This window comes from Gymnoscopelus microlampas (genome assembly GCF_963454915.1).
Source record: "Gymnoscopelus microlampas genome assembly, chromosome: 8".
In the NCBI taxonomy this organism is placed as follows: Eukaryota; Metazoa; Chordata; class Actinopteri; order Myctophiformes; family Myctophidae; genus Gymnoscopelus; species Gymnoscopelus microlampas.
The window spans coordinates 10,263,127-10,278,447 of record NC_139945.1 but is presented as its reverse complement, the minus strand read 5'-3'; the positions used below and the strand labels follow the sequence as shown (position 1 = coordinate 10,278,447).

General features: G+C 44.0%; 2 protein-coding genes across 2 annotated transcripts; both read left to right on the top strand.

Annotated features, from left to right (window-relative positions):
- Positions 1–2,653: 2,653 nt before the first annotated feature.
- On the top strand, positions 2,654–6,226 carry LOC311050107 (trace amine-associated receptor 1-like; the record flags this gene model as incomplete). The annotated part of the gene is made up of 3 exons (XM_084064071.1): positions 2,654–2,736; positions 5,015–5,128; positions 5,419–6,226. 3 exons carry the CDS (start codon positions 2,654–2,656, stop codon positions 6,224–6,226), a joined length of 1,005 nt encoding a protein of 334 aa, XP_083920197.1.
- Positions 6,227–7,786: 1,560 nt separating this feature from the next.
- Positions 7,787–13,492, top strand: LOC311050106 (bifunctional coenzyme A synthase-like; the record flags this gene model as incomplete). The annotated part of the gene is made up of 2 exons (XM_084064070.1): positions 7,787–7,867; positions 11,906–13,492. 2 exons carry the CDS (start codon positions 7,787–7,789, stop codon positions 13,490–13,492), a joined length of 1,668 nt encoding a protein of 555 aa, XP_083920196.1.
- Between the last annotated feature and the right edge of the window lie 1,829 nt (positions 13,493–15,321).

Below are 15,321 nucleotides of genomic sequence, written 5' to 3'. Positions count from 1 at the left end.
CATACGCCTGTCTTGGCAACCTTGCTATTACTGCCACCTAGTGGAGATTCAGACACATTTTACATTTCATTCTCTCTGCCACCTTCAGCGGAGACACCTTTGTTCTGCAACAAGCACAGAGTATTGAGAAATTGTAATACTGAAACATTTTTAGTAAATCATCAGTAAAGAAAAGGTAGGCTGCCTACTATGCAACACTAACATGTAGACACCATGCATGCCACTGGCATGTAATGTTCTGTCATTCCCACATTGATGATGCAAAATCATTGCAATATTCAAACCTAATCATTTTGACATGCGATATCACAAAAAGATCCCTGCAAAATACTGGTGGGCCAGTATACTGTAAGTGAAATGTAGCCAGTGTGTAGATCCGTTTATGCACAATCTTCTGTACTAACTCAGCTCTCTTCCTAAACTGTTTTGTAACTTGAGAGCAGTACTGCGATAGCAGAATACACACTTTTTCTGATTGCGCTGAAATCTGTCTTGTACACACACGCACGCACGCACGCACGCACGTGTGTGTGTGTGTGTGTGTGTGTCTCTCTCTCTCTGTGCAGACACCTCCTTCATGTACATGATAGCAGCGCTCACAGAAAGACAGGTGATCTATAAAGCTAATAGTGGATGCTACTATGCTGACCAAGAAACCCCACACAAACATCAGTATGGCAGCAGTGGTCTGTTTGTTCACAATCTCATGGTACCTTAGAGGGAAGGAAATTGCTACAAATCTGTCACCTCAGAATCAGCTTTTTTGTCACATCACAGGTTTACAGAAGTAAAAAGGTGGGTGAAATTTGTTTTCGTGCATAGTTCCCATCATATCGTTATTTCCATATAAAAAAGAAGGGGAAGAAGAAAAGTGTGGGGGGTGGGTGGGGGGGCAAGTTGGAAAGGAGATCAAACAAGAAAACAAAAAAAAACAGTTATAGTTATCTACATATTTACACAAGTACCTGAGATAAGATATAAAGGTGCGTGAGCATATCAGCAGATGTATACTGTGCATGATATACTTACACAATAATAAGACAAAGTCACTGTGTTGTATATGGGATTAAGGTGCAAAATGTCAGTGCGTGTCGACCGCATAATCCACATAAGGTAGACTGACACTGGTATAATCCGCAAGGTCCATGAGGAAGAGCAAAGAAAAAAAGTCAAGTGTCCCTGCTATAATCCACAGGTAGGTCCAAGGAAGAGCAAAGGTCAGAGACCAGCCTGACAGCACTGCCTGTCATCAGGCTGCTGAACAAGGCTGATGCCTTGTTCAGCAGTCTGGTGGCAGCCAGGTGAAAACTGTTCCTGAACTTGGTATTGTGATAGGCCCCCTTGCCCGGCCGCGTCGTTGTAGGGGTTTGAACAGTTTGTGACTTGGGTGTTGCTTGTCCTGCCATCACTACGAGTGTCCAAGACTGCAAACTTGTAAAAAAATTATATATAACTAACTAACTTTAACTTAAGCAGGCTTCTTATACAATGTATCTCCTGTCAAACAGGAACGTGTCTAGGAGCTTTGGTGTAAGAGCCGTGCTCTCAAACAAATCTGTCAAAACCAGATTGAAGACGATCACGTATTTAGCATTATGGAGGGTCTTGACCTGGAAGATGACCAAGAGGAGGAGGGCATTTCCAAGAAGAGCTGCAGCAGAAACAAAGCACAGGAACACATAGTAATGAACATGAGGAATGTTGGAGAATCCACTGAGGTAGAACTTGGCAGGGCGAATAAATGTGGCATTGATGGTAAATGATTGCTGCTCATGGCCCATCACAACCTGCTGTTTCCTTATAATAATACAGAGGACACACAAGGAAGATGAAATAAACACGAACATTGTTGTACATTGACACACACAAGAACATCATTGTACATTGTCCTATTCTATTGTCAAAGTCGTTTTTCTAACACCTCAGCCCTTTAAGTGATTATGTTAAAATGATGTGTTTGCACTGGTACAGAGGCTTCACATTTCTTTTTTTTTAGCCTCAGCGGTGGTGTGACTATCCTGGCATTTGTGGGCGACAGTGACTATCTTGGCATTTGTGGGCAGTAGCGGCTCAGGCGGCAGTGGCTCAGGTTGAGTGGCCGGGTAGAGTAAACTGGAAACCGCAAGGTTCCCAGTTCGATCCCGGGCTGGGGCGCTCCCCCAGAGTTAGTGTCGAAGTGTCCTTGAGCAAGATGCTGAACCCCTAATTGCTCCCGATGAGCAGGTTGGTGCCTTGCATGGTTTCCTCCGCCATCGGTGTATGATTGTGTGTGTGAATGGGTGAATGGCACAATCAATGTAAAGCGCTTTGGATAAAAGCCCTATATAAATGCACCATTTATCATTTGGTTTTGATCAGGAGGGCCCATACTATTAACTCCCACGCACCCTTGATTTCTTAACAACTTAAACTTTATACTTATACTAAACTAATACTTAAGTGACCGGTGTCCCCCTGGGGCTTTATAATTGGTCGGCCTCTGTTTTTTCCCTCTATACCAAATCTCTTTGCCGAGAATAGACTATCTACAAGTTCACAATGCATCACTTTTTTAGATTAGGAGAAGGCAGAATGTGCAAGGCCGTGAAGGTAGGTTAACTGAACCCCCCATGGGGAACAATTAGGGAGGTTGGTAAATACGGGATCAAGTAAGATGGCTGTCCTAAGAGACACAGAGGTTGTGTATCTGTTGAAGTGTGGCCATGGAAACTCCTCTGGGGGTCGGCTCACAGAAGGGTAAACAGACCTGTTTTTACATGGGAAACTGTCGGTCAACAGTATCGGCTACACTGTAACTTCAGCAGTGTCAAAAAGTGTGTATATATATATATATATATATATATATATATATATATATATATATATATATATATATATATATATATATATATATATATATATATATATATATATATAATAAACATGATGAAATTAAATAAATAAGACATTGCTGCTAAATTGCGCACGCACGCACGCACGCACGCACGCACGCACGCACGCACGCACGCACGCACGCAGGCACGCACGCACGCACACACACAAAAACGTAATACAAAATGTAACAAAAACAGTGACTGTGTGTGTGTGTGTGTGTGTGTGTGTGTGTGTGTGTGTGTGTGTGTGTGTGTGTGTGTGTGTGTGTGTGTGTGTGTGTGTGTGTGTGTGTGTGTGTGCGCTTGCGTGAGTGAGTGAGTGCGTGCGTGCGTGCGTGAATGCGTTCATGTGGGTTGTTTGCAAGCTTCTGCAGGGATTTGCATACAGGGCCTGAAGCAGGGAGAAATTCTATCTATTCCCTATATATTTTAAAGGTCTCTGTGGGAACATCTAAACATGTCTAATATACCATTACCCAGGGAGCTAATGAGGTTTCTCATTAATTCAATGATCATAATATGTAATTAATAGAGGCTCCCCACAGTCATCATGGCTGTTTGTGTTAGTCAATTAAGGAGCAGGAGAATAATGAAGGCCTCAAGATTAGAAAACTGATCAATCAATTCATGTTTTCTGTTAGTATATGTTTCCTGTGATACAGTGGTTGTCCAAGCTTGGAGTCAAGTGTACAGTGCACAAAGCCCCACAGGTTCATCGGTAGTTAAGCTGGGCAGTCTGGCCACATCCTCGGGTATGGGCTAGTATACTGCTCAAAGAAATGTAGGGAACACTTTGATCCCTTAATTTTTCATGAACTGTGTACATACTGCCAACAAAAACTGCTTAAAAGAATTAAGGGATCAAAGTGTCAAACTTAATTAATTTGAGCAGTGTATGTTGTCTCTATAGCTCTGTACTCATGCAAAGCAATGCAAACACCTAAATAACCACCGATAAAATGGTCACCAATAAAGTGGTCACGATAAAGTGGGGGTCTGCACATTATGCAGACTTTGGGAGCACAACAGCGACTAAAACCGCACACTTTTGGAGAGGAGCACTGCTTATTGAATCCTCCAGGCACCAACGGTTGATTGGGATAAACGTTGTGGGTGTCAATAAACACTCTGTGCGGGCATGGCGCCAGGAAAATGGCACTTGAAAATGGCGAGGGGGCATATTTAATATAGTGAAACAATATCTCTCTCTCTCTCTCTCTCTCTCTCTCTCTCTCTCTCTCTCTCCACATGAGTCAAACAAACTATTATACACCGGAAAACCTACACTGCCCTCAGTCCTGCAAGACAACATGGGAAACGGGCATACTGAGCCTCAGCATGCATGATGCAAGTATTGGCTCGACGCGTCTGAAGCGTGTGTGACCGGGCCCTCAAGCTTCTCCCAGGCTTGGATGCAGGCTGTCTGATTGCCAATGAGGCCCATGTCTCCCAAACTCTGCTGCCGCTCCACCCTCCAATCACCATTGAGAACTGAAAACAGAATGATACAAAAAAACTGTGGCCCTAACACCTATAACGTCCCTATTCTGGGGATGCCATAATAAGCATACATTTGCCAAAAATAGCAGATCTACAATCGCACAACTTGTAGCTTGTAGATCTGCTATTTTGGTGAAGAGATTTGTTGTAAAGGGAAAAAAATAGTTAAGGATAGACCGCTGGGGTCAATAGGGTTTAAGTGGTTATGGTCCCTTTCCACAAAGAAAAAAGAGAATATCAGTTCATATCAATTACTTTCCTCCCCCCAGTTGCTCTGGACAATCACACAGACTCGCACACAGACCCATTTCTATACGGCTCGCTGTCTAGAAATGAGAGGAAGTAAACTTAGAAGAGAGGAACCAAACAAGACGAGAAGTAAGCAAGAGAGGAGTGAGGACAGGAGGAGGAGGGGTTGGTGAGTGATGAAACAGAGAGAGGGATGCTGGGGAAGAAGAGAGACTCCAGAGAATGAGGGCGAAGGAGAAGGACAACATTATGGGCGATAAAAAGCTGTGACAGAGACCTTTGGCCAGAGAGCTGTCCAGACCTCGGCAGCTTCTCTCCTCCTCGACTCTGATGATGGAGATTCTGGAAGGAGACGCACTCTGCTTTCCACAACTCCCCAACACCTCCTGCAGGAGGCTGGAACGTCCCTACTATGAGGAAGTCTCCCTGTTCGTCCTGATGCAAACCCTCTCTCTGCTCACCGTGATTCTCAACCTACTGGTCATCATCTCCATCTCACACTTCAGGTGGGGTAATCATTCTCAGCACAGCCCATGTTATGCTTTTGACTTTGGTGACACAAAGGATTTAATGTACCTCTGCTTTATTGTATGTTAACCACACAGACCGTATTTATTTATTTACTTACTCAGGGGTGACTATTCTGCAAAAATAACCGATATTCAAGCTTGAAGATTGGCTATATTTGGCAAAGAGATTTGGTGTGAAGGGGAAAATAAGATCAAGCCCTGTGGGACTCCAGTCAACTATATGGTTTAAGTGGTTAATAACAAAAAATATTCTTATCCTTTTCCAGGCAGCTCCACACCCCGACCAACTTCCTCCTCCTCTCCCTGGCTGTTTCAGATTTTCTTATAGGCCTCGTGGTGATGCCAGTTGAAGAAATCCGCGTTGTAACCGCCTGCTGGTTTCTTGGTGACTTCATGTGTGCTCAATTTACCTTATTTGCCCTTATACTTATCTCCTCCTCAGTAGGAACCATGGTGCTCATATCGGTCGACCGTTACGTGGCTATTTGTCAACCTTTGCATTACACTAACAAAATCACAAAAAAAAGAGTTCAAATCACTGTCTGTCTCTGCTGGGTCTGCTCTGTATCCTACAACGTTGTGATAATGACAAAGGGGTTGAGTTATTCAGACAGAGGCTGTTATGGAGAGTGTGATGTGGTCGTTATCTACGTTGCAGGAGTTATCGATGTTGTTATAACATTCATTTGTCCAGTGACTGTCATCATAGTTCTGTATGGTAGAGTGTTTGTGGTGGCTGTGTCTCAGGCACGGGCTATGAAGTCTCACTCATTTAGAGTCGTTCGGATCGGTATCGCAAAAAAATCGGAGCTAAAAGCAGCAAGGACTCTCGGTACGGTCATAATTGTGTTTCTAGTATTCTTCTGTCCGTATTACTTTCCCCTTTTTGCAGGCGGGGATAATGACACAGCATTTGCTATGCCCGTTTTCCTTTGGGTGATGTATCTTAACTCCTGTGTGAATCCTCTCATCTATGCCTTTTTCTACCCCTGGTTTAGAAAAGCTATTAAACTCATTGTTACACTTCAGATACTGAAGCCTGGTTCCTGTGAGATCAACATACTGTCGAGTTAAACGATGGAGAGATTGAAATGATACAATATCTGTACCCATTTAATACCTATATCTTGCTGTATTTCAAATAGTTCAAATAACCCATTTTAGACAAATGTTTGTCTATTCACGCCTATTAAGACCTGCCCAGAATACGAACACTGGGGTTGTGGTTAAATGGGAAATTGTACACTCACTTGATAATTATGATATTGTTTCAATATGCTAATTCCAATCAATGTAGCAAACCAAAGTTATATACATTGTTTTGTACAATTTTTGAACGTCCATATTTACTGGTTACAGATTATACTTTATACTTATATTTATTCATATAATATACATTATTTTAACTAAATGTGTATGCCGACCATCTGTAAACATATCATGCATTTTTTAAATGGTATCACTATCTTACAAACAAATGACTTTAAAGATGTGAGCTATGGGTATCCATTTCTGCATTGTTTTATATTTGGGGGAAAAGTGCATAAAGTGCATTCCGTCATGGGATTGTAAAAGTTATCTACTGTAAGACACTGTAACATGTTATAGGTTTTCAACTTGCTTTGCTTTCAAAGTGAACTGCATTTTACCCTAAATAATGAAGTGGGAAAGGCCTGGGATTATAACTTCTTTTTATACAGTCTATGATTATAACCTACCTTAACAACTTTTCATTCCAGCCAATCTGTTACTATAATTATGATTCTAAATTGTATATTCTGTATATCCTCTGTCCCAGGAGAGGTGCAACATTGTACATATATGTTATTGTATATCCTAGTCTATGGTCATTCACCACATTTAAACTGTAATACTTACTACTGGCATTACTCATAGTATTACTTTACCTGTATTATAACTTTTAAAATGTCCTCTTTTATTACTGTATATTTTATTTTGAATTATGTTGGACATAATGCAATACATACTATTATCATTGGAATAAGGAGTCTTGAATACTCCTAAGAGACTGGAGGTTTCTTTAAGAAGATATTGAATAACAGGATTGTACAATGCTGAGGTAACTGAAACTTGCTCTGATATTCCCTTCGCTGTATAAGCTAGAGTTTCGTCAAGTCATGAAACATCTATGGATGATTAGTATTGTCTTTAGTTGTCTCTGTCTGTGATGCCTATTTGGGCATTTCTTTACTAGGTCTGATGCTTTGTTAAGTGTGTGATGTGATTTCTGTTTCACGTGTGTGTGTGTATGTGTATGTGTATGTGCATTTAACAGGACTACATAATGGATGAATATGGAAATAAAAGTCACGTGCCAAAAAAAGAAGAAGAGAATTATGTGTTTTATTTGTTTTTAAATGTTGTTTATATGCTCATAAGTGATGCATACTTTTCATTGGTTTAGTATTTATACAACCCACAGACACATTAACCACTTTAACTTTCACTTATTTCTTCCTTTTCTTTTAATAGCAAAAAACGCTACTTAGCCTGTAGATCTGCAATTTTTGCTGCTTTTGTGTGACACTGTAGTACAACGAAGTAGGGCATTATAATTCCCGAAAATACATACAAAGTTGAAGTATGGAGATACAAGGTTTCTGCCCGAAAGCAATGAGGCTCTACACAGGTAAAGGAGCCAAGGGCTCAGGCTATAAGCCTGGAGATTGTGACAGAATAGGAGATTGGGAGAATGTGAGTGATGGATCAATATTTTAGAAATAGTTCATCTTTTAGGCTACTCAAGGGGGACAACGCCCGTCGCAAGTTGATAATGTAATTTGTCCATGTGTGGTCCAGCCCTATGGAATGTATGGAATGCATGCGCTAACTAAAAACCTATTTATTTTTTTGGTTAACACATGCATTCCACATGGACAGATTACGGACAGATTACATCCTCAACTTGCGACGTACGTTGCCCCCCTTGAGTGAAAGATGAACTATTTCTAAAATACATAAAATATGTAAGGCGTTTTTAATTTTAGCTATAGAGGGCAATTATAATGTATTAAGGCATATAAGGCTTATTAGCCAGGGATCCTTTTAATTCCACTGTCCTCATATCACACAAATACCAATACCAATTTGGGGTCTAAGTGGTCCACAATAAAACTAAATAAAATACTGGGGAAAAAGAGAAGAATAAATAAATACAATCTGCTCGTTCCTACACTACTGAATGCATGGTCAGGGACCACGTGCAATACCTTCACAAACCACCAGTGGTCCACAGACCACCAGTTGAAAACTAGCTCTCTCTAGATACAGGAGAGTAGTGTGTGCAGGAAGAAGCAGCTGTCATTTAAGAATTTGGTTTGTTCAGGCTGGAGGCCTCTAGAACAGTGCTTCTTAACCTGTGGGTCGGGCTCCCCACATGTTTTGGGTTTTTTTTTTTTTGGGGGGGGGCAAACTGGGGGGTGGTCCCCAGTTTACAGTAAAGTGACAATTAAAAATTGTAATACCTCCAAAACAAATAGAGAAATTAAATGAAATGTAAAAAGACTGTGTCAAAAGTAATCAACAAACGATCCACCAACAAACAAACGAGCCTCCAAGCGCTACAACCACACAGCTGTACAGGTAGAAAATATTATTTACATCTGGGGGCGCTACCCATACTGCAACGTGCTTTATGCATTTGATGTCGACACCCACAGATGGTTCAAACCCAGGGTTTCTGGAACTGTTCCAGAGGCAACGCAGAACCACTCAGCCTCTGTCTTGGGGAAGGTCATGTATATCCATGGAAGACTCACCAAGCTGACTTACACTAATGACATCTACAAGTTGGAGACCACCACAATGGTCTGGGCTTTAATTAACACAGGAGGCACTACAGCACTACCTGCTTCTTCATATCACTCTGTCTGCCACCATCATCGGGACAAATATGTTTATGTTTGGGGGCTACGGGTGCTACGTGGGGGACTACTACAACAACATCTTAGATTTAAGTCCAACCCTGAAGACATTATGCAAGCTAGTAGTTATTCAGTACGGAGTGGAGCAGTCAGAACTCCCACATAATATCAAGTGGGAACTGGCAGCCATGACTAACAAACACTAGAAAGATTCACTTGCTTAATGGAGGGCACATATCTACCAGGAAGTGTGACCAGTCGATAACATCAGTCGTCTATGACATCAGCCATCTGTGACATACAAACCCCTAGACTCCGCGACGGCGACAGCGCATTCCTCCGACAGCGCAGTGCTCCGACATTAAACAGTAAACCCGAACCAAACCCGCACCCTAACCCTAACCGCACGCGGATGCCACATAGTCGGAGAAAAGGTCTGTCGGATTAACGCATGCCTCCCACTTTTACCACTGTACCACCCGAGGGGAGGCATGCGTTAATCCGACAGACCTTTTCTCCGACTATGTGGCATCCGCGTGCGGTTAGGGTTAGGGTGCGGGTTTGGTTCGGGTTTACTGTTTAATGTCGGAGCACTGCGCTGTCGGAGGAATGCCCGAGTGCCCCACGGACCCCATTTGATTTTCTGTTTCTCTTTTCTTTTTCCTGGGACCCTAATGCAGTGGTTCTCAACCTTTGGGATGATTTTGGGAGGGTCCCCAGATGACAGTAAAATTGCTTTTTTTTTGGCTAACATCTTTATCCCACGATTTTTGTAACCCATTTTTTCACCCAGTGCCAATTGCCTAATCCTGGGCGCTACTCTCCCTCTGCCAGCCTAGGGAGAGCCCAGAACTGAGCTCATGCCTCCTTCAATGCACGAGGAGTGAGCAGGTCGCTTCTTATCACCTGACAGGGGGGGGGTTTCCTCGGTAGGACGTAGCATGTTGAAGGAGCACGTTATTCCAACCAGTTCCCTTCCCCTCCATCAGGTTGACCAGGGGAGGCAGTTTAGAGACCAGGATTACTGCATGTTTTTTGTGGAGGTACCCACCCTAGGGGACACGGGGAGAACATGCAAACTCCACACAGATAGGCCCTTTCACCAACCCCACCTAGAGTATGGGCACTGATGACACGGAGGAGAGAACACGCCCCCAGCGTAAAATGACAATTTGATGACTTTAATGAATTGAAGAACTTTTTAATAGCTAAAAACAAGAAATGACTAAAGTCATAATATAGCCGCTTGCGGCAGGCTTTTTTTGCCCCAATCTTTTCATAGACCTGATTACTTGTTTTTTGGATTGCTTGTTTCTCTCGCCAAACCTGGCAGCGTCACAGAATCTGCGACGCTAAACGCTGTAATGTTTTTTATATAAGTGGCGGCAACATTTTGTGACACCACACGGGTCCTCCCAACAATAGCTAAGATTGAAGTCAGTGTGAACATGGTCAAATAATAACCTAATAGCCAAACTAGGTCTAATGAAGCACGCTAGCATTTAGCCTAACCCTCCTGCCTGAGGCTGCAGTAAAGGGGAGGGGAGGGGAGGTACAGTTCTTCTCATGGACCATTATTGTGACTGACTACTGCAACTGAACAATACAACAAAAACTAACTAAATAAATGATTAGAAAGTAAACTAACTAAAAGAATGTTTTTCTCTTGCCAGCATTCACTTTCTTAACGGTTACATCAGTATGTTGAAACTGTAATGCAAAGGTGACAATTCATCATCTCTCATAAGAGGCCTAATTATCCAGGTAGCACAGCTCAAGGGAATGTTGCATGTGAACTTGTTTTGGCTCAAGAGACTCTGTCCCTTGACATGGAGCAGAGAGCCTTTTGGAACAAAGTGATGAAAGAACAGGCAACAGTATTTTAATGACGACACGCGCACACTGCACGCGCACACCGTGCGCATTTTATTTTACCTTAAAGTAGTTAGCATGTTTGTATAGGATTTGTTTTGCTTACTTTTAGTCTTTTTAGACACACACTTCAAATTCAAGGAATGGCGTGAATTATAGAGCTAAAACTAAAAGTTCACTTTGAACGAGTATCTTTCTCTTCTTCGACGGTGGCTGAGGCATTGTTGCGTGCAGATAGGATACTGGCAGCAGCGGCTACTGAAGCCAACATGCTGTGTTGCTTACTGTGTAGCCAAGAGGAGTGAGGATACATTTTCACACTCACTTGTAAACCTGTTATGCAAAGTAGCCATTTGGGTACTTGGCTTGTGCAATCTAGGGGATATAGGAACACACGTTTAACAATCTTAAATGATTAGAAAGTAAACTAAGTCAAAGAGTGTTGTTCCCTTGCCAGCATTCAACGGTTACATCAGTATATTGACACTGTAATGCAAAGGTGAAAATTCATCATCTCTCATCAGAGGCCTAATTATCCAGGTAGCACAGCTCAAGGGAAAGTTGCATGTGAACTTTTGGCTCAAGAGACTGGTTTGGAACACAGTGATTACACAGGGACAACCGGGTCCGAAAACATTCTAAACGTCATGTTGCTATTGTTTTCTAAGTTGTATTATTAAGCAAACTAGTTGTTTTTCTTTTTTTTTATATGATTACTCACCAAAAATAAGAGATTATCAAGCGATGCTGTCATTCTAACATTGACCATTACTGTGTCAAAAGTAATCAACAAACTATACTTTGAAAACTGGTCAAATATTGGCCAAATTGGCCACAACGCCTCGCAACGTGCAGGCGTTGTGAGCTTGTAGATCAGTTACAAGTAGTCAAACTAAATGCCTCAATTCCCACAATTCCAAGTGTTTGTCAAGGTTGGGGTCCCCAGTTAAAATATACTGTACAAGCAGAGTGACTCTGTCACTTAACATGGAGAGAGCCTTTAGGAGAGGAGAGGAGAGGAGAGGAGAGGATTAAGCACAACACTGTGCTTAATAAATACAAATATATATCATGCCTCTACAGGAACGCGGCTGACGTGTGTGCACATCTGGACTTGCGTGTTCTCCTGGCCAACGTGTGCACCCAGCCAGCCTCCAGCTCCGGCAGAGGGACAGAGCAGCATTGCCCCTTCCCCACCCCGCAGCCCCTCTCTCACTCCCCGGACGTGGTGCTGACAGACTTCAACATGCACGAACCTGGCCATTCCACGCTGGTGGCCCAGTGTCTGCAGAGGTACGCCAGCCATTGTTACGTGTGCAGCCCCCGTCTGACTTCGGTCCTGCTCCAACCACAGCTGGAGGAGCTGCAGGAAGGGGTGGAGGGGGTCGAGCACAAGGACCTCCGTGAGCAGGAGGCAGAGCCCCTGGAGACCTCCTTCAGTGACGTAGTGGTTGGAGGGACGTTTGACCGGCTGCGTGGAGCCCACAAGACGCTCCTCAGCACCGCATGCCTGCTGGCCAACAGGAGACTCCTCATCGGGGTGTGTGACCAGGAAATGCTGAAAAGGAAGGTGTTGAAGGAGCTGATCGAGCCCTATCCACTCCGGGTGCAGAGGCTGCGGGAGTTCCTGCAGGACACCAAGCCGTCCCTGCATATGGAGGTCGTGCCGCTCCACGACCCCCTTGGATCCTCCGTGGTGGACTCAGAGCTGCAGTGCATTGTGGTCAGCGAGGAGACCAGGAAGGGTGGCGAGGCCATAAACAAGAGACGTGTGGAGAACGGTTTACCCAGCTTGACTCTCCACGAAATCCAGCTGTTGAAAGACTTCCACCACACAGAGAAGGAAGAGGAGATGATCAGCTCATCCAACCTGCGCTCTCGTCTTCTGGGAACTGTACTCACCCCACCTAATTACAAGTCCTGTCTCCCTGCTGTTCTGTACATCATCGGACTGACGGGAGGCAGCGACATCGGGAAGACCTCTGTCGCTAGGCGCCTGGAGGCCCTGGGCGCCGTCCACATTGACGCCGATCAGCTGGTCCACGAGAGTGACGAGACATACCAGCCGGGGGCAGCTGCCTACCAGAGGGTACTGGAGGAGTTCGGTTCAGATATTCTGAATGAAGATAAAACCATCAACAGGCGCACACTAGGAAGCAAAGTCTTTGGTAACAAGGAACGGTTAAAGGCCCTGACAGACATTGTGTGGCCTGAGGTTGAACTTCTGGTCAAGGACAGAATCCACCAGCCCAGAGAGGAAGCTAAACAGGTGTGTGTTGTGGACGCAGCCGTCTTTCTGGATGCTGGCTGGACAGACATGGTCCATGAGGTCTGGGTCACCATCGTACCAGAGGAGGAGGCGGTGTTGAGGATATCCAAGCGGGACGGGCTGAGCAGAAAAGAGGCCGTGAGGAGGCTACAGAGCCAGGGTTCCAATGCTAGGCAGGTGGAGCATGCCAACGTGGTGCTCTGTACACAGTGGGAGCCAGAGGTCACCCAGAATCAGGTACTGAAGGCCTGGAACCTTCTCCAGCACAGAATCCTACAGAGACCAAAGGTCAATCCACTGTCAAATCCAATTTGACCTACTACAACCAAAACAAACCCTGTACAGACATTTGGCTTTAAGAAGAGTTGTGGGCGCTCAGGTGGTGCAGGGGTAATTCCAGCACCACAGACACTAGGGGGGTTTGAATCGCCGGTGAACATGATACTGACATGATACTGATATTGATTATTACTGGCCGTGGTTTGTTCATGTTGTCATAGTGATGTGGCCGTTGTTTGTTTATGACGTCAGAAGTTCGCCCGCTTGCCTGCCGACCGGCCGGCAGGCCGGCCCTCCCTCAAGCCAATTTTAATATATAGGATGAACTGTTATTACATTATAGCTCATAACAACCAAAAATCTGTTCGACGATTTTATTACATTATGACCTTTACTACATTTAGGTAATTGTTTCCGCCAGGCCGAAAGGCATGGCGAGAGAGTATGTTTTACACCCTGTCCGTCCGTCCGTCTGTGACCAGCTAATCTCCGGCATCGTTGGCTTGATCGCAGCGAAACTGTACACACACACTCCTTGGATACCAATTCAGAACCTCTGCCCCACATTTTTCACATGGGCCTTTTATAGCGCCACCTGGAGGCCGATTTGTGCAAAACACATTTTTGGACAGTACTCCTACAGTCCAAAAATCCTGCAAATCGGTACACAGTATCTTTATAGTCATTAAACGAAACGGGTCTTTCAAATTTTTCATATTCCTTCCTGATTGGCTAAAATTCCCTTCCAAAGTTTGCAGGAGCACTCCGTTTTGAACAAAATTCCTCAAATCATGAACACAGCATGTAATTTCCGTGAAATTTTGCACACACATTCCCACTAGGCCGAGGAAGAAATGCCACTTGATTTTTTTCAAATCAGCCTCATGGTGGCGCTATAACATGCCGATTTGTGTTTTTACCAAGGGCCAAGGCTTGGATATTTACGGTGAGGCCAACACGGAAGCTTATGAATGGCCAGAGTGGCGCTGTTTTACCCTGCGCCGACCTGCGGTGTCAGAAATAATTTATTGTGAATGGGTTTTTTGACAAACTTTAGAATAGATTTTCTTACCGTAATAAAAATTGTCATAAATTCTATATGCTTCCAATCGCTAGTTTATTTCCCATTTATTTTAAAATTGACGATAAAGTAGGCTATTCTCTAGGAGGGGCGGGATGATTTGATTGACAAGCTACACAACCAATAGCATTCATTCCCCGCCCCCGCTCTTGATTGACAAGCTACCCAACCAATAATGGTCTGGTCGCATTCTGCAGGATATGACGTGATATGACGCGATATTGAAAGATCGCGGACCTACAGTCTTGGAACAATCGGCTTCATTTTCGGTCTGTAGAAAGCAGGGGAGTGGCTTTGTAGCCTGGGATCCAGCCTGCTTCGCTACGTTCGGCGGACTTTTTTTTCTCCCTTCGCTTATCAGTCTGGAATGCACCCCATTGACTCGTTTTGCAGAACTACACTGGAACTACATATGTTACGTTAGGCAACGTCGTTGCTGATTGGATGTTGTTCAAACGAATGACGAATCACAACGATCACACTGTTTTTTTTGTCCCGCCCCGCACCACAGACCAATCAGAAGCCACGGTTCGATTCCAACCTTATGCCATGTCCCGCCTCCCTTGGAGATAGGAGGCATTCCAGACTGAGAAGCGAAGAGAGAAAAAAAAGTCCGCCGAACGTAGCGAAGCAGGCTGGATACCAGGCTAGTGGCTTTGTCCATCTCATTTATACAGTCTATGGTTTTTAGCGGTGCCAGCCGCTCTACATTTGACTTTGTCCGTGTGTCTGTCCGTATGTTATGTCCGTCCGTCCGTATGTTATGTCCGTCCGTATGTTATGT